This window comes from Akebia trifoliata, chromosome 8 (genome assembly GCF_017979445.1).
Source record: "Akebia trifoliata isolate Shusen 1 chromosome 8, ASM1797944v1, whole genome shotgun sequence".
Classification (NCBI taxonomy): domain Eukaryota; kingdom Viridiplantae; phylum Streptophyta; class Magnoliopsida; order Ranunculales; family Lardizabalaceae; genus Akebia; species Akebia trifoliata.
The window spans coordinates 37,678,382-37,702,724 of record NC_141382.1 but is presented as its reverse complement, the minus strand read 5'-3'; the positions used below and the strand labels follow the sequence as shown (position 1 = coordinate 37,702,724).

General features: G+C 35.4%; 2 protein-coding genes across 3 annotated transcripts; one reads left to right on the top strand and one right to left on the bottom strand.

The window, feature by feature from the left end:
* Window positions 1–11,014: 11,014 nt before the first annotated feature.
* LOC147396690 (Leucine-rich repeat receptor-like protein kinase family protein) lies at window positions 11,015–14,997 on the top strand. The gene is made up of 2 exons (XM_086451737.1): window positions 11,015–14,122; window positions 14,379–14,997. The coding sequence occupies exons 1-2, from the start codon at window positions 11,215–11,217 to the stop codon at window positions 14,879–14,881; spliced, it is 3,411 nt and encodes a 1,136-aa protein (XP_086307863.1). The 5' UTR covers window positions 11,015–11,214; the 3' UTR covers window positions 14,882–14,997.
* Window positions 14,998–18,252: 3,255 nt separating this feature from the next.
* LOC147396689 (uncharacterized) lies at window positions 18,253–23,877 on the bottom strand. 2 transcript variants are annotated; one of them, XM_086451738.1, is made up of 5 exons: window positions 23,423–23,870; window positions 23,170–23,352; window positions 19,080–19,149; window positions 18,906–18,977; window positions 18,253–18,568 (listed from the first exon to the last, which is right to left on the bottom strand). In XM_086451738.1, the coding sequence occupies exons 1-5, from the start codon at window positions 23,762–23,764 to the stop codon at window positions 18,516–18,518; spliced, it is 720 nt and encodes a 239-aa protein (XP_086307864.1). In that variant the 5' UTR covers window positions 23,765–23,870; the 3' UTR covers window positions 18,253–18,515. The 2 variants fall into 2 exon arrangements, with proteins under 2 accessions (XP_086307864.1, XP_086307865.1); XM_086451739.1 differs by lacking the exons at window positions 18,253–18,568; window positions 18,906–18,977; window positions 19,080–19,149 and adding an exon at window positions 19,648–20,090 and having other exon boundaries at window positions 23,423–23,877.
* Between the last annotated feature and the right edge of the window lie 466 nt (window positions 23,878–24,343).

Genomic DNA, 24,343 nt, shown 5'->3' with positions numbered 1-24,343 from the left:
ACGCGTTTTGTCTTACATGGGTTAGAAGTTTCGAAATGAGCTGATTTTTGGTGAGGATGATCTCTATGGTGAGGAGATCATCCTCACCAAAAATCAGCTCATTCCAAAACTTCTAACCCCATCAAAATTGATTTACAAAAAATGGACGGTCCACGATTTTTCAACGTGTAAACATGGGGCTAAACATTTCGGAATGGGCTGATTTTTGGGGAGGATGATCTTCTAATCATAGAGATCATCCTCACCAAAAATCAGCTCATTCCAAAACTTCTAACCCATGTAGGACAAAAAACGTTTGTTAAAGTGTGTGGTAAAACTTAGGGTGTTGAACATTTCCCTATATGTATATATATATATATATATATATATGGGCAAAAATATTTGGAATGGGCTGATTTTTTTGTGAGGATGATCTCTATGGTGAAGAGATCATCCTTGCCAAAAATCAGCGGATTATGAAATTTCTAGCCCCATGTTTAAAAGTTGAAAAATTTTAAACCATCCAATTTTTGTAAACCATTTTGATGGGGTTAGAAGTTTTGGAATGGGATGATTTTTTGCATGGATGATCCCCTCACCATAGAGATCATCCTCACAAAAAATCAGCCCATTTCGAACTTTTTTGACCATATAAGACAAAAACATTGTAGCTTTATGAGTAGCTTTATGTGTGTGAGGAACCTGACCCTATATATATATATAGGGTCAGGTTCCTGTGACGTACATTGCGACACACATATAGACAACGTGTTTGTCTTATATGGGCAAAAATATTTGGAATGGGCTGATTTTTTGTAAGGATGATCTCTGTGATGAGGGGATCATCCTCGCAAAAAATCATCCCATTCCGAAACTTGTAACCCCATCAAAATTGATTTACAAAAATTGGACGATCTATAATTTTTCAACAAAAATTGGACGGTCTAGAAGTTTCATAATGAGCTGATTTTTGGCAAGGATGATCTCCTCACCACAGAGATCATCCTCACAAAAAAATCAGCCCATTCCAAACATTTTTGTCCATATAAGACAAAACACGTTGTCTATATGTGTGCTGAAATGGTTGTTGTTTGAACCTGACCCATATATATATATATATATAGGGTCCCGTTCGGCACCCTAAGTTTTACCACACACTTTAACAAACACGTTTTGTCTTACATGGGTTAGAAGTTTCGAAATGAGCTAATTTTTGGGGAGGATGATCTCTATGGTGAGGAGATCATCCTCACCAAAAATCAGCTCATTCCAAAACTTCTAACCCCATCAAAATTGATTTACAAAAAATGGACGGTCCACGATTTTTCAACGTGTAAACATGGGGCTAAACATTTCGGAATGGGCTGATTTTTGGGGAGGATGATCTTCTAATCATAGAGATCATCCTCACCAAAAATCAGCTCATTCCAAAACTTCTAACCCATGTAGGACAAAAAACGTTTGTTAAAGTGTGTGGTAAAACTTAGGGTGTTGAACATTTCCCTATATGTATATATATATATATATATATGGGCAAAAATATTTGGAATGGGCTGATTTTTTTGTGAGGATGATCTCTATGGTGAAGAGATCATCCTTGCCAAAAATCAGCGGATTATGAAATTTCTAGCCCCATGTTTAAAAGTTGAAAAATTTTAAACCATCCAATTTTTGTAAACCATTTTTGATGGGGTTAGAAGTTTTGGAATGGGATGATTTTTTGCATGGATGATCCCCTCACCATAGAGATCATCCTCACAAAAAATCAGCCCATTTCGAACTTTTTTGACCATATAAGACAAAAACATTGTAGCTTTATGAGTAGCTTTATGTGTGTGAGGAACCTGACCCTATATATATATATATATAGGGTCAGGTTCCTGTGACGTACATTGCGACACACATATAGACAACGTGTTTGTCTTATATGGGCAAAAATATTTGGAATGGGCTGATTTTTTGTAAGGATGATCTCTGTGATGAGGGGATCATCCTCGCAAAAAATCATCCCATTCCGAAACTTGTAACCCCATCAAAATTGATTTACAAAAATTGGACGATCTATAATTTTTCAACAAAAATTGGACGGTCTAGAAGTTTCATAATGAGCTGATTTTTGGCAAGGATGATCTCCTCACCACAGAGATCATCCTCACAAAAAAATCAGCCCATTCCAAACATTTTTGTCCATATAAGACAAAACACGTTGTCTATATGTGTGCTGAAATGGTTGTTGTTTGAACCTGACCCATATATATATATATATAGGGTCCCGTTCGGCACCCTAAGTTTTACCACACACTTTAACAAACACGTTTTGTCTTATATGGGTTAGAAGTTTCGAAATGAGCTAATTTTTGGGGAGGATGATCTCTATGGTGAGGAGATCATCCTCACCAAAAATCAGCTCATTCCAAAACTTCTAACCCCATCAAAATTGATTTACAAAAAATGGACGGTCCACGATTTTTCAACGTGTAAACATGGGGCTAAACATTTCGGAATGGGCTGATTTTTGGGGAGGATGATCTTCTAATCATAGAGATCATCCTCACCAAAAATCAGCTCATTCCAAAACTTCTAACCCATGTAGGACAAAAAACGTTTGTTAAAGTGTGTGGTAAAACTTAGGGTGCTGAACATTTCCCATATATATATATGTGGGTCGGGTTCCTGCAACACACATTGCGACACACATATAGACAACGTGTTTGTCTTATATGGGCAAAAATGTTTGGAATGAGCTGATTTTTTGTGAGGATGATCTCTGTGATGAGGGGATCATCCTGGCAAAAAATCATCACATTCCAAAACTTGTAACCCCATCAAAATTGATTTACAAAAATTGGACGGCCTATAATTTTTCAACAAAAATTGGACGGTCTAGAAGTTTCATAATGAGCTGATTTTTGGCAAGGATGATCTCCTCACCACAGAGATCATCCTCACAAAAAATCAGCCCATTCCAAACATTTTTGCCCATATAAGACAAAACGCATTGTCTATATGTGTGTTGAAATGGTTGTCGTTTGAACCTGACCCTATATATATATATGGTGGCATTCAATGGCCAACTTTTTGGCAAAACATTTTTCAAACACATGAGTTAGAAGTTTTGGAATGGGCTGATTTTTGGTGAGGATGATCTCCTCACCGTAGAGATCATCCTTACCAAAAATCAGCCCATTCCAAAACCTCTAACCCATGTTTTGAAAAATGTTTTGCCAAAATGTTTGTTGCTGAAAGGGACCCATATATATATATATATATATATGTATAGTTTACAAAAAATGGACGGTCCACGATTTTTCAACTTGTAAACATGGGTTAGAAGTTTTGGAATGAGCTGATTTTTGGTGAGGATGATCTCCTCACCGTAGAGATCATCCTCACCAAAAATCAGCTCATTCCAAAACTTCTAACTCATGTTTTGAAAAACGTTTTGCCAAAAAGTTGGCCCTTGAACGAGACCCATATATATATATAGGGAAATGTTCAGCAACAAACATTTTGACAAACATTTTGGCAAAACATTTTTCAAAATATGGGTTAGAGGTTTTGGAATGGGCTGATTTTTGGTGAGGATGATCTCTATGGTGAGGAGATCATCATCACCAAAAATCAGCCCATTCTAAAACTTCTAACCCATCAAAAATGGTTTACAAAAAATGGACGGTCCACGATTTTTTAACTTGTAAACATAGGGCTAGAAGTTTTGGAATGGGCTGATTTTTGGAGAGGGTGATCTCCTCACCATAGAGATCATCCTCACCAAAAATCAGCCCATTCCAAAACCTCTAACCCATATTTTGAAAAATGTTTTGCCAAAATGTTTGTCAAAATGTTTGTTGCTGAACATTTCCCTATATATATATATGGGTCTCGTTCAAGGGCCAACTTTTTGGCAAAACGTTTTTCAAAACATGAGTTAGAAGTTTTGGAATGGGCTGATTTTTGGAGAGGGTGATCTCCTCACCATAGAGATCATCCTCACCAAAAATCAGCCCATTCCAAAACCTCTAACCCATATTTTGAAAAATGTTTTGCCAAAATGTTTGTCAAAATGTTTGTTGCTGAACATTTCCCTATATATATATATGGGTCTCGTTCAAGGGCCAACTTTTTGGCAAAACGTTTTTCAAAACATGAGTTAGAAGTTTTGGAATGAGCTGATTTTTGGTGAGGATGATCTCTACGGTGAGGAGATCATCCTCACCAAAAATCAGCTCATTCCAAAACTTCTAACCCATGTTTACAAGTTGAAAAATCGTGGACCGTCCATTTTTTGTAAACTATACATATATATATATATATATGGGTCCCTTTCAGCAACAAACATTTTGGCAAAACATTTTTCAAAACATGGGTTAGAGGTTTTGGAATGGGCTGATTTTTGGTAAGGATGATCTCTACGGTGAGGAGATCATCCTCACCAAAAATCAGCCCATTCCAAAACTTCTAGCCTCAGTTTACAAGTTGAAAAATCGTGGACCGTCCATTTTTTGTAAATCATTTTTGATGGGGTTAGAAGTTTTGGAATGGGCTGATTTTTGGTGATGATGATCTCCTCACCGTAGAGATCATCCTCACCAAAATTCTGCCCATTCCAAAACCTCTAACCCATGTTTTGAAAAATGTGTTGCCAAAATGTTTGTTGCTGAACATTTCCCATATATATATATGGGAAATGTTCAACACCCTACACTTTACCCTATGTTTTACCAAACGTGTTGTCCTATATGGGTTAGAAGTTTTGGAATGGGCTGATTTTTGGTGAGGATGATCTCTACGATTAGAAGATCCCCCTCATAAAAAATCAGCCCATTCCGAAATTTCTAGCGTCATGTTTACAAGTTTCGTGGACCGTCCATTTTTTGTAAATCATTTTTTATGGGGTTAGAAGTTTTGGAATGGGCTGATTTTTTGTGAGGATGATCTCTACGGTAAAGATCATCCTCACAAAAAATCAGCCCATTCCAAAACTTCTAACCTATGTAGGACAAAACACGTTTGGTAAAGCGTAGGGTGGTGAACGGGACCCTATATATATAGCATTCGGTTGCCAAAGTCTCAGTAAAAATATTTTATCTTATATGGACTAAAAGTTTTGGAAAGAGCTGATTTTTCGTGAGGATGATCTCTATTATGAAACTTGTAACGACAATTTATAATTTGAAAAATCGTGGACCATCAACTTTTACCATTAAGGGTGGGGATTAGATGACTAATGAAGAATGACTCATGCAAAAACATGTGATCCCAATCAATAAACATGAAATCTACTGATCAAGATTTATATGTATCTTAATAATATGTATCTCAATGATACTTGTCCTAAGTATAATTTCTAACCATTGGAGTTTATGTTTAAATGGTTGGGATTATGTATTTTTTCAGGAGTCATTCTTAAATCATGGGTCACTCGAAGTCTAACCCATATATATGTAGTAAAATTGAACAATTGTACCTTCCCTCCCTCCTATCCTCTTTGTCTCAATCTTTATCCCACATTAAAAAAAAAAAAAATCATCGTGAAAACAATTTCAACTTTTTTTTATTGGTAAACTCGACTTGAACCCTCAAAGTTGTTTTGCAATGTATCAAACCAACTAAGCTACGGGTTTAAGTTTGACCATTTTAATTTTATTATATCTTTAAAAAAAAAAAAAATCCTAAATTTTATTGACTTCCCTCTTTTATTCGTTTTTCTAGAATATCTTTTTCAATTATATATATTTTAATTTTTTTTTAAATAATAATTTTTTAATTTTATTATCTTTTTTTTAACCCCCCATTTAATCTCAAAGTTAGGAGGACTAAAACCAAACTCTAATGTAAAAATGAGTTGTGGTTTCAGTCAAAGAGCTTCTTCCAAACGTTTGTTTAGAGAGGGAGAGAGAGAAAGATGTGGGTGTGGTCTGGGGTCAAAGAGCTTCTTCCACAAATAGTTGTTTAAATGGAGAAGTCACATGACACCTTATTAAATAGCCATTCTTTCATAAACTTTGGATCACTATCACAAATAACATATAATACTCAGATATTTGAAATGAGAAAGGCCACATAGAATACATTAATGGGTTTTAATTGGACTTTTTGAAACAGACACAACGTGACTAGATTCCAGTAGGATGGTGTGTCTCCCAATGTCACAAACCCTAGAAATAAGGGCTATGAGGCAGCGCCGCTTAGCTTTTGATTTTGGTCTTGTTTGCGGCTTTGTAGGGTAAAAGTAGTTGTTGAAGTGACCTATATATATCTAATCTACATGGAATCAAATACACACATACAATATTACCCAACCATCATTATAAATATAAATTAATTAATTGTGAAGAAAGGGTTTTGGTTTGGTTTGGTTTGATTTGCTCTGGCTAATAAAAATAGGTAAATAGATGTGTAAAATGGAATCTCACCATGTGGTTTAGCCTCAAAATCTGGGATATGTTGTTAAAGCCCCACCCCACTCTCCCTTACAAATCTTTAATTATTCTTCCATCAACCAAACCCTACTTGCACACTTAAGACCCATTGTATTACTTGGGTCCCACACTTAAATATATCTCTTAATAAAGTTGACACCATAGTTTTATAACTTTTCGAGTTGATTCGATTGGGTTTCGAGCTGATTTGATCCCGAATGTTAATGGAATTAATTCTTTGAGTCAACCCATCAAATTGATCGATTCAATTCGAATAATTACTAGGCCTATTAAAACATTTGAATGAGTTATTGAATTATATTTTGTATTTTTGTAGACAACATAAAAGATTTTTTTTTTTTACATATTAATTCTAAAAATATATATTTTAAATATTTATAAGTTTAATATATATTTTTACTAATAAAAAAAGGTTTAATATATTTTTATTTGACTTGTCTGAGTCGTCGACTTGAATGATGAACTTTGCGTGAAGCAAGAGAGACATAGCATAAGAATTTCATCAGTTTTCATTAGTTAATTATATTTTATAGGGGCATGTCATCAATTTGAAAACATAAAAGGAAATTAAAGTAATTTCAGCATTCTTTTTATTAGTGAATTATAGTAGATGAAGTCGAAAGACTTGCTATAAATGTGATTTCATTAATTTTCAAGAAGCATGTCATCCACCCCAAAAATATAGAAGAGTATTTTTGTAATTTCTTATGATATTAGCAGGACACTTTTACCCTTTGTTCTAACCATAGTTTTAAAATTCAACTTAAACATCTATGGATCCTTGTCATGGCGAAAACTTATGAATCAAATAAAAATATATTAAATTTAAAAAGAGTTCAGATCCTATACACTCAAGGTGGAGGATTGAAACCCTCCCGCCACACCTCAATACATACCACACAAGCCACAATGGAAGGAAATTGTGAAGAGGAGATATTTTCACAATTTCCTTCCATTTTTACATGTGTGGCATGTATTGAGGTGTGGGAGGAGGGTTTCAATCATCCACCTTGGATGCAAATAATTTGGACTCAATTAAAAATGTTTAAAAATTAATTTTTAATATTATAATATATATTACACTCGTTGATCCACTTTGTAAAATATATATATATATATATATTTTTTTTTTTTTCACAAGAGTATTATCAATTTGCATTCGAAGATATGCTGAGTTAATTCAATTGGTTGATTTCATCGAGTTGTGGGGGTGGGTCACCTTGGAGTCCTATCAAGTAAAGTCATCTCGACAAAGTTTCAACTTGACGAGAGTCATGGCATGTCAAAAACTTATGAGTCAACTCAAATGAGTTAATTGAAATTTCTAAATATTTTAAAATTAATTTTTAATATTTTAACATAAATAAATTATTTATATTTTGCTCCCACAAGAATATTTTACATAATCAAATAAGTTGGTAGAGTGCATTATGGAATTGACTTGGTCAAATGATTTGCTGAAGTGGATCAATGAGTTGGTTCCATCATGTTTTGGCCCCCTAATTTTTACTTATTACACTCCAATTTGTTAAATTATTTATCATACCCAAATTAAAGATTAAAACACTCTTCAAAAATTGTGTAGTTTGGGCTCAAATTATAATCTCCACATTACAAAATATTATAACACTTAGTTCATACAATTTCAATTGTTGTTTAAAATTATGATTAGACTCACTTGAACTCTTAAACCTTACAAATATAAATCTAACGGAAAGAAAAGAAAAAAATGAGAGAACTTCTATTGGCACCCCAACTTTTACTTAATTTCAATTATTCATTTATTTTCTTGGGATTTTTTTTTCAAAATGTGCGCAACTTACGTCCAAATCTAATTTCAATATATTATTCAGTTTAATTCCTAAAACATGCATGAATCATTTTCCAATGAATTCATTGGTAGATATTTTTAATTTAAAGTGATGAATTCGTTGGTAAATTTAAAGTTAAAATATCCTTAATTTTAAGTGACAAATTTGAAAGTAAATTTAAAGACAAAATATCCTTATTTTTTAATGACGAATTCGTTGGTAATTTATTAGCGAGTTCGTCACTTTAAATTAAAAATGCCTACCAACGAATTTGTTGAAAAAAGATTCATGCATGTTTTCAGAATTAATATGAATAATGTACGAAACTTGAAATTTTGTCATATTCAGTACACGAAATGGTAATACGCCCTATTTTCTTTCCTTTTAATATGAATGTAATAAGTAAAAGTTGGGGTGCTAATAGCGGCTCTCTTAATAAATAATGTCTCAGTTCTGCGACCTAACAAGTGCAAATACTTTATAGTTTATACATTTAACCATAACAGGGGTGGGGGCAGTGGTGTTGGGTCATGGGTGTGGTAGCAAAAGCCGAACCTCTGAAAAAAATATATTTTAAAATTAAAACAGATAATGATTTCTATAATAAAGTAAGAATAAATTTGTTGAGGAAAACAATGCACGGACACATGGTGTCTCTGGCTCTTATGCGTGGCGCAATCTAACAACCTAAATTTTATTTTATATTAAAAGATAAAATAATTTGTATCCTGTTATTAAGAACTTGGGTAGTTATCCAACTCTATTTCCCAAGTGGTACTTTACAAAATCTAAATAATAATTTATAACCATTTGATGGACTTAGAATGGAATTTTTTTTTTTTAGCTGTTGTCGATTTATCAAAATTCTTTGAATTAGAGAAAATATTCAAGTTGAAGACGCTTAAAAGAGAGGAAGATTCAACATGGATGAAGAAAATTGTAGATTCACTTTGACCAATAGAAGACTTGACTCTAAACAAAGTAAAATGGAAGAAAATTATTAATTCAATTAAGAGTAATGATTTTTTGACTCCCCCACATGGCATTCTCAAAATACTCTTCTGATGTTGCATGTGCTAGAATTATAGATCATTTTTCTCGGGATACACAACATCACATATGTATGGGGATGTACAGATGTGTATCTTGAGACATAAAATCTATGATTCTAGCACATGCTCAAGCCAGGAGAGTATTTTTAAGTATGTCACATGGGGGAGTTAGATTATCATGACTCTTTAACCCACCCCAAATCTTTGGGATGATGCTTTGTTATTGTTATCTGGGTAGGAATGACCGGATGACATTCTTAAGTTAACAAATATCTGACTGGGAGTGTCTTGGGACCTAAATACATACCTATATACATTTTTAGCTTTCTTATTTGGCCATTAGTTGTCTTCTTTGGTTTACCTACTCATTATTATTTAACATCTTTTACTGAAATGGCAAAATCATCTATTTCATGACTTAAAAATGACAATAACTCTAAGAAATTAGGAAGACTAGTTTTAGTTAACTTATTTGTGCATTGAAATAGAGCTCACATATTTTTACTCATCTCATGTCCATATCTTTGGTTACCTTCCTCTTACCCTAAATTTTAACTAGTATCACCAATATTGGAAGTTTCAAATGAATTATATAATTTCAATCACATTTTAATTTTTTTACTATTACACACTAGTGTTGACAAACTAAGGATGTCCACAAATCGGTTTCGATAAAACTCTCGGAGTCAAAATTGATCCTGATAAATATCCATTACCCATTGGGTCATGTTCAACAATTTACTATTTGCCCTATCTGTTTTGTCTTACATAGGCTAGAAGTTTTGGAATGTGCTGATTTTTGGTGAGAATGATTTATATCCATCAAAAGTGGTTTAAAAAATGGACGGTCCACATTCTTTGACTTGTAAACATGGGGCTAGAAATTTTGGAATGAGCTGATTTTTTATAGGATGATCTTCTCACCATAGATATCATCCTCACAAAAAATCAGTCCAATATAAAACTTTTAAGTTACATAGAACAAAACTTTTATTAGAATAAGATTGTGAGCCAAATGTCCCTCATATATATAAACTAACAAGTAATTCCTCACTTTATAGATGATACCAACAATGAATTCTTCAAGTATATATTAGATCTTTGAAAAGAAAACCTCATCAAATTAGCATCTAGAGTCTTCATTTTTAATGGAGATTGAAAATGAATAAGAAATATAAATGAACATTTGTGCAAGAGAAAGTAGAATCAGCTCCACAATCTCTTTAGATTCTAACTTTAGCTAAAGTAAATTTACTTCTACCTACCTCATTAGTTAATGTTTAGGTAGACTACTTAAGGTCCTTATAAAAAGTTACACGTAAAACAAATTCACTATCGGCGGTATCTGAAGGAGACCCGATTCTTTATGGATCCCTAAAATGACTATCAAAACCGGACCAAAATATAATTAAGTTCAAACCCAAAATCAACTTATCAGTTTCAGATACATCAAGCAATCATGGTATCTAGAACCCATTGACACCCTTATGATGAACTCACATTTTTTTTATTATTCTAAAGAATCGATTTCCAAAATTTGGAAGTAGGTTCTTAATACTTGGGAGACAGAATTGGAGAAATGAGACCTAAAGTGTGATAACTATCCAACTCCCTAGACTACAAAATCTTGATGGTTAGAAATTTTTTTTTTTTGAAAACAGAGCAGAAACCCACTGTTAGAGAAGCGGTGGTGTAGTTTTTTTTTTTTTTTTCCTTAAAATATTTGTCCCTCTTCCTTTTGTGTCTATTCTTTCTTTTGCTAACTAATGAAGCAAGCACTAGAGCAGTCCAAGGAAGGAGAGAAGAGAGAGAAAGAGAGAGAAACACTGAGAAATAGAGAGAGATAGAGATAGAGAGAAACACAAGGGGAGGAGACCCAATGCAAACTCGAGAAGAGAGAGTTGGGATTTGAGGTAATTTTCGATACCAATGTCGAGGCAATCTTACAACCTTCATCACCTCCTTCTCTTACCTCTTTTTCCTCTCATACTTCTTCTTTTACTTCTATCAATCAAACCAGTTGAACCATCAAACCATGAAGCTCACACTCTTCTTTCATGGCTTCTCACCTCTCCTTCTCCTTCTCCTTCTTTCATGAACTGGAATCACTTAGACCCAAACCCATGTAACTGGACTTACATAACTTGCTCTGCTCAAGCCTTTGTAACCCAAATCAACATTCAATCTGTCCAACTTACTCTACCCTTTCCTTCAAATCTTTCTTCCTTTCTCTCACTTCAAACACTTATCATCTCTGATGCAAATCTTACTGGCATTATCCCCACTGATATTGGTTACTGCCCATCTCTTCAAATTATCAATCTTAGCTCCAATACTCTTGTTGGAACTATTCCAACTAGTATTGGAAACCTTGGACATCTCCAAGATTTGATTCTTAATTCAAACCAACTCACTGGAAAAATCCCAGCTGAGCTTGGTAATTGTATCAGCCTCAAGAATCTCTTAATCTTCGATAATCGACTTGGTGGAAACTTGCCATCAACATTGGGTAAACTCTCAAATCTTCAAGTTCTTCGCGCCGGAGGCAATAAGGATATAGTTGGAAATATCCCAGACGAAATTGGCGAATGTCGAGAACTCACTGTGTTGGGTTTAGCAGATACTAAGGTTTCTGGTTCTTTGCCAACTTCATTTGGTAAACTTAGTAATTTACAGACATTATCTATCTATACTGCGATGATTTCAGGTGAGATTCCAAACGAGATTGGAAATTGTTCAAAGCTTGTGAATCTTTATCTATATGAAAATAGTCTATCTGGGGAGATTCCAATCGAGCTCGGTAAGCTTCGAAACCTCGAAAAATTGTTACTTTGGGAGAATTCATTAGTTGGGTCTGTTCCAGAGGAGATTGGGAATTGTAGTAAATTGAAAATGATTGATCTTTCCTTGAATTCTTTGTCTGGAACTATACCTTGGTCGTTTGGAAAACTTTCGGAGCTCGAAGGACTAATGCTTAGTAACAATAACATCTCCGGATCGATACCTTCTGTTCTTTACAATGCCACAAATTTGTTACAATTGCAGCTCGATACTAATCAGATTTCGGGTTTGATTGGAATGGAGATTGGAATGTTGGTGAAGTTGACAGTTTTTTTCGCTTGGCAGAACCAACTTGAAGGAAGCATTCCTTCAACATTAGCCGATTGTAGTAATCTTCAAGCTTTGGATTTGTCTCACAATTCACTCACAGGAAGTATACCTCCCGGATTATTTCAATTGCAAAATTTAACAAAGCTTCTCTTGATTTCCAACGATATCTCAGGTTCAATCCCACCAGAAGTTGGAAATTGTAGCTCTTTGGTTCGGTTGAGGCTCGGTGACAATAGGATTGGAGGAGAGATTCCAATGGAAATTGGGGGTCTTAGGAACCTTAATTTCCTTGACATTTCATCGAATCGTCTTGTTGGTTTGGTGCCTGATGAGATTGGGAGTTGCACAGAATTACAAATGGTGAATCTCAGTAACAATACCCTTCATGGGTCTCTGCCTGATTCACTATCTTCTCTAACTGGATTGCAAGTCTTAGATCTTTCGACAAATCGTTTCATGGGTCGGATCCCAGCGAGCTTCGGCAGACTTGTATCATTGAATAAGCTTATTCTAAATGGGAATTCCTTCACTGGATCGATACCCACGTCGCTTGGACTCTGTTCAAGTCTCCAATTGCTAGATCTAAGCAGTAATGGACTATCCGGTGTCATTCCAGCTGAGTTGTGTCGGATGGAAGCTCTTGATATTGCTCTCAATTTGAGTGGTAATGCCCTCACTGGACCGATGCCACCCCAAATTTCTTCCCTTAACAAGCTCTCTGTGTTGGACCTCTCACACAACACACTCGAAGGAGATCTCACACCATTTTCTGACTTAGATAACTTGGTCTCTTTGAACATTTCTTACAACAATTTCACTGGTTATCTTCCAGACAATAAATTGTTCCATCAGTTATCAGCAAGAGAGCTAGAAGGCAATAAAGATTTGTGCTCTTGGGGGAAAGAATCATGTTTCTTGAGTGACGTTGCTGGAATGGAATTATCGAACAAAAATAGAGAAAACCTTAGGAGGTCACGGAAAGTGAAGCTAGCAATTGCATTGTTGATTACTTTAACGGTGGCGCTGGTAATTTTGGGTACAATGGCAGTGATTAGAGCACGGAGAGTCATTAAACACGACGCTGATTCCGAGATGGGAGGAGGGGACTCGTGGCCTTGGCAATTTACTCCATTTCAGAAGCTAAACTTCTCGGTAGAACATGTGCTTAGATGCTTAGTTGATGCTAATGTGATCGGGAAAGGGTGCTCTGGCATGGTTTATCGTGCTGACATGGAGAACGGTGAAGTAATTGCAGTGAAGAAACTATGGCCAACAGCAATGTCTACCACAAACAATGGCGACGATGAATTTGGTGTGGGAGGTGTTCGTGATTCTTTTTCGGCCGAGGTGAAAACCCTTGGTTCTATTCGTCACAAGAACATCGTTAGGTTCTTGGGTTGTTGTTGGAATCGGAGCACGAGACTCCTAATGTACGATTACATGCCGAATGGGAGCTTGGGTAGTCTCCTACATGAGAGGAGTGGTAGTTGCTTGGAATGGGACTTGAGGTACCAGATTGTGCTTGGCGCTGCACAAGGTCTGGCTTACCTACACCATGATTGTGCTCCTCCCATTGTTCATAGGGATATCAAGGCCAATAACATCCTTATTGGTCTTGAATTTGAGCCTTATATTGCTGATTTTGGGTTGGCCAAGCTCGTCGATGATGGAGATTTCGCTCGCTCCTCCAACACCGTCGCTGGGTCTTATGGATACATTGCTCCTGGTTTGTTTTCTATTTACTTATGTTATGTGTTTTTAAGATTAAGAATTAAGCTTGAGAATAGCAGATTCGTCTTGAGGCAAGACATTTGGGACGTATTTGAGACAATCCAAAACATTCAATGTTTCATTCAAGTCTTGGCCGAGACATTCAAAGACAGTACAAAACTTTAAACCATGTCATCATTTTACTTGATTTGAATTTTACGAACTAATAGAACTACATTTTCAATGTTTGTTGGGGTCATTGTTGTTTGTAGAGTATGGATACATGATGAAGATCACAGAGAAGAGCGACGTTTATAGCTATGGTGTTGTTGTATTGGAAGTGTTGACAGGAAAGCAACCGATCGATCCAACAATACCCAATGGGCTCCACGTAGTGGACTGGGTGAGGCAGAGGAGAGGAGGAATAGAGGTGCTCGATCCGAGTCTTCGGGCTCGACCAGAGTCGGAAATGCAAGAGATGAGACAAGCACTTGGTGTGGCATTACTATGTGTCAATCCGTCCCCCGATGACAGACCAACAATGAAAGATGTCGCGGCCATGCTCAAAGAGATCAGGCAAGAGAGAGAGGAGTATGCCAAGGTGGATGCACTCCTCAAAGGGTCACCAACAACCGAATGCCAAGAGAACAATGGCCCAACATCTTCCTCTACCACGATGATGCGGTGCTCATATCCACAAAGCAATAATACTAGCTTCTCTGCATCCTCACTCTTGTACTCATCTTCCTCTAATGCCAAAATGGCTTTCAAGTAATTAATTATAATCAGTTATCAGTATTTATACAAGAAGTTTGTCTCTTCAACCAAGTTCTTTGGTTTCAAAACTTGTCTTTGATGTAAAGAAGAGTGGGTTGATATTCATTTACCACAAGTGACAACAAATAGAGCCAATCCTTGCAGTTTGGTTTTTGGAATATTTTGTTGTTATTGTTGATGAGGATGATACTCGTGCTTTCGCTCCAAGTTACTTTGTTTTGTATAGTAGGAATCTTCTACCCATCATACCACTCTTGCTCTGGAATCTCACAAAATAGTTTTTTTTTTTGAATGACACTCCCGCTCTCAACACTTCATGATGCTTTTATCTGGGACTAATTGTGTGGTGGGTCTCTTCCCCTCCAAATGTGTCTACTTGCTTTGTGACTCACCATGGTGAATATATGTCTCAGGGATCATGCAGTAGGACTGAGACATAAAAACATTTAATTGAATTAAACGCTTTTCTAAAAGAATCTCATTTGGTTCGTACACATTCGAAAAAAAGACGACTAAGATGTGCAATTGGATTACAAGATTACTCACAGTGAAATTCAGTACCTTCAAATGCACGAGGTAAGAAAATAAATGATTTTGGTTGATTTGATAAAAATAGTAGTGTTGTTATTATAGGTACTCAGTTATACTTGCTCAATGGAATGTTTTCTTTGGACTAACAATCAAATATTGAAGAAAATGACTAGGGTCGATTTAACGGATCTCATTGTTGCCAAAAGATGGTGTGGACTTTTCGTCCCTTATGTGGTTTGCACTTTATCAGTTGATGACGACTTTTCAACTTCTAGAAAAAAGTTTCTAATACTAGATCTTTTCTGGAAGTTTTGCTTTGGCATTTCTTCCCTCTAAACTTCACGTTCTATAGGTTGAAGATGATAATACTTTCCATAGAGAATGATTTCCAGCACTTGATGTTCTATAGTGGTTTTTTGTGGATTTTCTTCTCTTCCAACTTCTCACTTTTATCTCTTGAAGGGTACTTATTATGAGTTTGATCTTCTCTAAGAGTATTGTGTTAAGAAGCTTTGCTTATTCTTTAGACAATAATCTAGGATCCCCACTAACAATCTAGGCTTTGATATTTATAAATTTCCAATGATGCTGCTAACTTAATGAACTTTAATTAATTGATCTAAAATCAAATTGATCCCATTTTAATCTTGCTACTTCTGAAAAAAAAAATTATGAACCCAATCAAACCCAAACTTGTGTCTTTGGAAGTAGACTCCATGCTAAACTATTTAGTTATTGAAGTAACTCATTTTATGGGTTGGTTAACTCAATCATGTGCTGACCCATTTTTGTTTAATGTGAGCCCACAATATCATAATATTGGACTATAGACTTTATTAACGAAAACCCAAGTCTATGTTGTAGGAGGTCAAGGTGAGCCCGATTTAAATATCTAAAAACCCATATATAGCTTATTATTGGGACTATTTTGAGTGTGATTTGTGACTCGAGCAAGTAAAAAAAAAAAAAAAAAAAAAAGTGACTCACAAGGCATGGAGTGAGCTTTCCAATGTGAAGTGAAGTAGGAGCCCCTCTATCTATCTATATGGCCCTATTGACTTGAAGATCAAAATGGCCAAATTTCTGAAACACTCTTTAAAAAGGATCAATCTGCTTTTGAGCCCATTTTCATAAAGTAGAACCGTCCATCCCATGCATAATTGATCTTGGAACTTGATGTGAAAGTGAAACCAGACCCATGTCCAGTACAGAACGTTCAGTCAGCCGACCTAAATCTTTACAAGTCAAAAATAACAGGAAAGTCTTTGGATTAAGAGAGAATCTTGCCAGTCTTTTTTTTTTTTTTTTTTAAATTAATGGCTGATGGAATCCACGTGAATTTGATCAAAGACAAGATACACATAAATGACTCCCAATGAGTTGATTCTACTCTGTGTGTGAGACTGAGAGACCTCTCCCTCTCCCGATTCAATCACACTCACAATCACAAAATAGTTGATTTTCTTCGATTTTAAATAATATATTTCAATTTCTAAATTTAAAAGATGCTCCCGCTCCTAACATTGAAATATTAACTTTGGTTGCAAACGTATTAAGTCAATTAAGATTGAATCCGATTTACCTCAGCTCAGGATCAACCAATCTCATACACAAATTTTATGTCTTCAACTTTTAATTTTCTTTAAAAACGAAAAATTAGGCAAAATATTGAAAGATAACTTGTTTCTTTCTTCAAATTTTTTTTTTTTTTTGTTGAGTTGAAAGCCACAAGACTACCATTTAGGATGCTTCTCTCTCCTAAAACCATGAAAACTATCCAAACCCGCAAGTGATAAAATCAATAAGCATTTAAAACTTGTAGCATCAACATTTCTTTTGAAAACTTCTGAGGATTAAAAGATGAGTTGTGATAATCTGACACTCTTTTTTTAGACGCCCCCATCATAGAACCATAGGTCCTTTGCTTCGGGCTACAAAAGAAAAAGATTTATGACTCTGTAACTGGCAGGCCAGGGAGGGATCGTCAGATTATCACTAGTCTTAAAAATATTCAAAACATGAATGTTCTTTATCTGTGGATTCTTCTTATTGGTTGAATTTAGAGTATATGAGGCTAAACATTTTACAATTTCATAGAGGATCAACAAACAAATTCCAGTGTCTACCATCTATTAACTGCTTATATAACTCATGAAATACTCATTATTTCAAGATTTTCTCAATTTTCACTGTTTTTTATTTGTATCCCTACTTATCTTAGTCTAAGTTCAAATCCTTAAGATCAAAATATAAATTAGGGTATTATTGTCATTTTCATTTGTTTACTTTATCTGTTTCGTATTTGTGATTTTTGCACTTTTCTCTCCATTTTTGTAAATTTCCTATATTAAATTATATAATTAATTCATTTTCAAATAGATTCAGTATTTGCATATTCTTCTCTTAAAACCAGAAAAAAAAAAGTTTTTGAAGATTTTTCTCCAATTTTTAACCCTATTGTTTTTTATTTTTCATATGTTTTTATATATGTAAAATCACTCTCCATTTATAATGAAATAATGAATTAGAAAAACTCATTATAAGATTTTTTATTTATTTATTTTTATTATTTGCTAGCTCATTCCATCTCCACCTGAACACAATTTCTGGTTTTTAAACATTTTTTTTTTTCATTTCTACAATGAGTCAATTTTTTATTTTTATTATTTTGATAAATGGGTTCTAATGATTTTATCTTGCTGTGATAGGCACAATTTCTGGTTTTTTAACATTTTTTTCATTTCTACAACGAGTCATTTTTTTATTTTTATTATTTTGATAAATGGGTTCTAATGATTTTATCTTGCTGTGATAGGCATCATGTTTTTAACACACTCATTAACATCACAAGACAACTCAAACGAGCTCTGTAACATTAAGGAACAAGAACAGTTGATAGCACACTTTATTGTTGGTTCACACACTTACAACTGCAGAACAGTTAATCCTCCTTCCCCTCCCAAGCATAACTACTATTGATTAAGGAAAAAAAGGAAAATCTTTGATCCTGATTAAACCTCACCGTTACTCGCAAACTCCATCTAATTTACAAGGCTAAGAAACAGAAGCATACCTTCAAAACAGGAATGACAAAGAAGAGCTCATGATGGAAGGCCTTCCAACGCTTTAAAAATGTCGGTGCGAGCTACTATCCCTGTTGCAACATTCATTCATTATAAGCCATACCAATCTAATTAAACCTTCAAAAAAGACCTACCTTATCGATTCTTGATATACCTAACTGGGTTTCCAAACTGAAGGCATACCTCACTTAACAACCGACGATCTTTGCAATGGGCTAAAGAAAACTACCCTCATCTTCAACCTCATGCCAAAGCCCTTGACATTCCCCCCCCCCCCCCCCAAAGAAGATACTGGTCAAAGGGGTATGTCATCATTTTGAAAACCCGAAGGGGTACTCAAAGATACACCAAAAATAGGTGTGTCAAAATTAACCTAAAAATAGTTGCACTCCTAATGAGAAAACTCACCTACAACCTGTCCACCTTCATTCACAATTGGGATCCTGTGGAATTTCTCCTTGAGCATCAACACTGCAGCATCTGCAATAGTCCCAAAAACGACAACGTTCTGCTTCAGTCTTGGTAATGTCGATTCAGCCTCAAGTGATGTCATATTTAAAAATGTTTATTCTAAAACATTACCCAAAACTGTCTTGTCCGGTGACAGCGTGATGGCAGGGGATGACATGATTTCACCCACCTTCGACTTCAACTGCAATTAACTCATACATACACTTAAATTAGTAATTAAATTCAGGGATTGGACCATAAAGGGAATGTGAAAAATAACACCTAGTTCGCAGAACAGCCTCTATGTCCAACATCACAATGTGAAATCACAGAAAAATATGCTTATAAAAAAAAAATCACAATAAACTACTATTACTATTGTCAGTGTTTGCGCAATAGTTTCCGTGTACTTGCCTGTGTCTGTGCACTTTTGTGGAGCTATATAGAGAAAGATTAGCCTTTGTATGATACCATTGAAATTTATTGAAAGATTGCACTAGATGCTTTGTGCTAATGTGTAATTGAAATGTGAAACAGAAGTAGTCATTTTGTCTACTGGCAAGGCAGAAACAGATTGAAGCATCAATCTTGAGATTTCAATTAATATTTCATGTCCGGCACCATGAAGAATGTGTTAGTTCATGTTATAAGCATTTAAGGTATGGAACAAGTGTGAAGAATACAAAATTTAGCAAAGAAATGCTTCAAGCCAAATTTATACACTCATTACATGCGTGAAAAACAAATATCCACACCCATTACATGGGTGCACACATACTCATGGTGAAAAATTGGGTATGGTAAACTCAAGTCAATGTAACATTTAGGCGGGACTGAAATGTGAAGGTACAACATATTTGTTTGAAAAAATAGATAACAACTCTACGCATTCTTCTGTATATAAAAGAGAATGAACTAAAAAGACTTTCTAATATGTCTATGAGTTCATCTGCTCAAAGACATCTTCAATCTCCCCATAAGCTTTAGCTTCTTCCCAACAGCTGTGAGCTTTCTACAAAACTTGTAAGAGCTCTACCATCAAAATGAAATAAATTCCACCACTCCACCATCATCCAAGAGAATTTTGGTACATGAAGCAACATATTTTTTAATCTTAACAGGGAACAAAGGTGAAACGCATACCTGCAACCAATAATCAAAAGAACATGGTTTCATATGGGTATCAGAATTGCAACCTGAACTAAATTGGGAAAGTGCTCCTCTCAGCTACTAAAAAACAAGAATATGTTCAATTCACGTAACACTGGATTTTCTTGCAGGTTAGAACTTGGAAGTAGGCTTGAAACCCCCAAGATCCATGAGTAAGCTCCTATCAATAAAGTCTAAAAATTTCTCATGTTGGTCATTTTGCTTCTCCCTTCTTTCTCATAAGAGAATCTAATCGCATTGAAGATCCCCCTTCTACGACTACCTTATACTAATTTTCCATCATAAATCTGCCTACAAGCTAGGCCAATCACCTCTTTGGATTGTTTCAAAAATTTTCCTCCCTGTTTAGAGGTGTACCCCTCTAATTGATCCTAACTTGCATACCACATCGCATAGGCTTCAGACTCACAAGCTTTCATGAGTACTCATAAAATTTCCATTCAAAAAACCCATCACATTGAAGAGCCCCTAACAAACCATGTATCCTACTAGCTCATACTTCTCCACATGCCCTGTAGTACTTCCCCCATCCCTTGACAGACCCAATAAAACTTCTCTAATATTCAAAATCTTCCATGGAACCCATTGCAAAACTTCAAAGTCTATAGACCCAAGGTAAACCTCTCCAATATTCAAAATCTTCAATGGAACCCATTGCAAAACTTCAAAGTCTATAGACCCAAGGTAAACCTCTCTAATATTCTTTTTAGGAGGTTCTCATATCCACTGCCAGTTGTTGAAGTGGATGAAGATAAGAAGAGACACTTTAAGACTAGGAACTGATTACTTAGATCAGGGCTTAGGCATGGCCTATGTTTATCAACTATTAGGATAACATGTTGATAAGAGAATCTGTTAGAATAAATGAAGTTTGGAAACATGCGTCATTTACATAACTTGTTGATAGTCCAACAACTCATAGTCTAAATTTATTAAAATATTATAACATGTTTTTGTATAGATAATACTTTAATATTTTTTTAGTGTTTCTTTCTGTGCAATTGTGTAAACTAGATCTGATGCTCTCTAGTCACACTCAAAACATAAACTTCAAACCCTTGATGCGAGATTTGTCACAAATTCAAGATAACGGATGTGATGAAAAAAAAGCTCATTTGTCCATGATAATACTTCTGCAAACACCATCAAATCATTTAAGCACACATAACAAGTCTTCTATCCTCCAAAAAGAAGTATGGCAGCAAAATAAATAGAGTTACATCCCATGCTACCAAAAAGATAAATAGATAAGAAATAGGGAAGAAAATCAATCTATTCAAGGAGATGGGAACTTCCACGAAAATGCCAAATTCTTCATTCACTACTTAAAATGGTCTAATACATTTATATACACCTCAAAAGTACCCAATCCAAGATAAGAAAATTCCATCAAAGCTCTCATTTTTCATTTGGTTAGCTTCCCTTGGGAAATTTAATGCAATAGACAATTTCATGGTTAGGGTTATTCCTTTAGTTAATTCCCGTTTTCTGTGCAAACCGAGTGGGAAAACCACATTCTTATTCATAATCCCTTTCAAGATATGTTTGGATTTATACTCTTTCACTATTCAGAGTTTCTGGGTGCTTTCCTTCATCTCTATTAGCCTTATTTCAAAGCTGGCAGCTGAAAGCAATTTCTCTCAAGAAAAAAAATTCCTATGGTCAATACCCGTTGTTGTGTGTTAGGGCATTTGGCTGAAGAAAAACAGCAAGGTCTTTGAAGGGAATAAGCATTCTTTTTAGGAGGTTCTCATATCCATCCTAGGTCTCTTGTTATATTGGAGCAAGAGTTTTAAGGAATTTAGAAGAGTATTTTTTTGAAGACTTATTCAAATGGGAACAATCTTTTTTGTGATGCATGAGTTTGATAAATTTGGAGGTCCAACTCATAACCAATTGGCAATGAGTGAAGAGGCACAGAAGCTTATAAGGAGAGAGACAAGGCAATATGTGTCCGATGTGGGACTAAACTCAACACGCCCAGCACATGTGGGCCGGACTAGGCCAAAGCACGTGGAGATATGAACTAGGTGACGTGGAGGAGAGAAAAGCCCGCTTTGATACCATGATAAATTTGGGGGTCCCACTCAAAACCAATTGGCAATGAGTGGAGAGGCCTAGGAGCTTATAAGGAGAGAGACAAGGCAATTTGTTTCCGATGTGGGACTAAACTCAACAGAGTTATCTATTTTCTTTGGTTTTCTTGTATGCTTGGTGGGGGTGGATGCCTTGACCACTTCCCTTTTATTCTTTATTATTAATAAAATCTTTTGCTTATCAGAAAAAAAGATAGAAAACTATGCTTCCATAATGCCACTCTATTCAGCCCTCTCTTGCACACTAAAAGGAATACGCTTCTCACTATAGCTACTCGTGGAAGGAACATTTTCCCTCCATCCTCCTTGGGCAAGGGGTGGTGGGGGGGGGGGGGAGTTGTGAAATGGAACAGGTCTTGCTCAATCCCTTTCATGTAGTTCACAGATTTATGTTCAATTCAACTTGGCTTGGGAGAAATTTCAAGATAATTTGAGGCTTTGAACCATAGCTCAGTCAGTCAGTTGGTTTGACACATTGCAAAGCAGCTATGAGGTGGTGGACTAGTGGGCTCAACTCCAGCTTACTCATCAAAAACAATTTCAAGATAATTCAACTCAGCTTGGGATAAATTTCAAGATTAACATTTAAAAAAAACCATGTAAAAGATCTTGCAGTTTCCAAATGATTCAAAACGGACTCCAATCACTGTCACAAAGTTCAGTGAATTTTTCAGAAAATTTGAAGAAGTTATTTGAATGAGGGACCAGCCAATTAAATTGACAAATTAATTGCGACTTGACAACTCCCCCCCCCCCCCCCCCCCCCCCCCGCCCAATCTCCTATTCTGCCCAAAACAATTATTTGTAAATTTCCTCAATTTTTCTGAAACTTTTCCAGATTTATCCAAATTAAACATAAACTGACTGCAAGCCGAATAATTGCCGAATCCAAACTAGCTTAGCATGATTGCTTTGCAATTAGAGAAGATACAGATAAAGAAAGTGAGAGAACTAACCCCATTTGGAGCTCTCAGTTTGTCTTTCTTAGATACAACCCCAATGCATTTGAAATTTCCATCAATAACAGGAAGTCCAGAAACAAATTCAAAGTGAGGACTGATCTCTTCCACAGTTTGATCAACAGTTGCTGTCCGAATCAAAGTTGACATCACCTCCCCCAACAGTGCAGAAGGTTCCATCTGCCCTAAATTAATTAATATAAAAAACAAAACAAAAAAAAAGGATTTTTAGGGTTATTCATTTATTTACCTTATCTTTGAAGATCTCTGGTTCAAGATAAGCTCTCAAATCATCGTAATTGAGAAGAGAGAAATTCTCTGGCCATTCTCCAGAAATGATCTCTTCTGGGTTGTTGTCGTTGTATTCGACTTCCACTCCTGCACTCTCACTCGAAGCGCACAACAAGAACAACCCATTGTTGTTCTTCTTCTTCCTCCAACTATTAAGAATGGTAGTTGCGAGGGTTGTTGTTGTTGCATATTGATCGACCTTGAAAAGGAGAGGTTTAGTGTGATTTCTAGATGATGGATTTGGAAGGAATGAAAAGTGGGGGTGATGATGAAGGGTGGTTTGGATCGAATTCATCATCATTTTAATCTTCTTCTTCTTCTTCTTCTTCTTCTTCTTCTTCTTCTTCTTCTTCTACCTTTTATTTAAACCTGATCTCGACTGTGGGTTTGATTGCTTTGTCATGTTGGTGGGACATGCAATTGATCCTCTTCACCGGATAAGTGAGAGGAAAATCTAGGATAATTGCCTACAATTTGTCTTTTTTTTTAAAGGGGAAATTACTTAAAAGGACCCTAATGAAGGGATTTTTTTTAATTAATCCCTAAGTTTTGGGGGATCTCTTAATAGTCCATTTAGTAAAATTTTCTTCTCTTAAGAGTCCCTCAATCATCTCACATGTAAAAGGTATTTGAAATACTCAAACTACCTATTTCTCATCTTCTTCGTATAGTTAGATTTTCCAATGACGATTGTGATCATTTTCAACGAATCATGAATGAAGAATGATATTCTTTTAATTTTGAACCATCTAGACATATTTTTTTAATTTATTTTGATGATTTATAAATATAAAAAAATTGAAGAATGAAATTGAGATTCGATTTTTTATATGATTACATCGTAATTTTTGATTTGCAACAATAATTTATGCTTTGTTGG

Coding starts and splice junctions, on each gene's coding strand:
- LOC147396690 (XM_086451737.1), top strand. CDS start 11,215: ATGTCGAGGCAATCTTACAACCTTCATCACCTCCTTCTCTTACCTCTT. Junction 14,123..14,378: donor TTATGGATACATTGCTCCTG/GTTTGTTTTCTA, acceptor TGTTGTTTGTAG/AGTATGGATACATGATGAAG.
- LOC147396689 (XM_086451738.1), bottom strand. CDS start 23,764: ATGATGATGAATTCGATCCAAACCACCCTTCATCATCACCCCCACTTT. Junction 23,353..23,422: donor CAGAGATCTTCAAAGATAAG/GTAAATAAATGA, acceptor AATTTAGGGCAG/ATGGAACCTTCTGCACTGTT. Junction 18,569..18,905: donor TGAAGGTGGACAGGTTGTAG/GTGAGTTTTCTC, acceptor ATGTTGCAACAG/GGATAGTAGCTCGCACCGAC.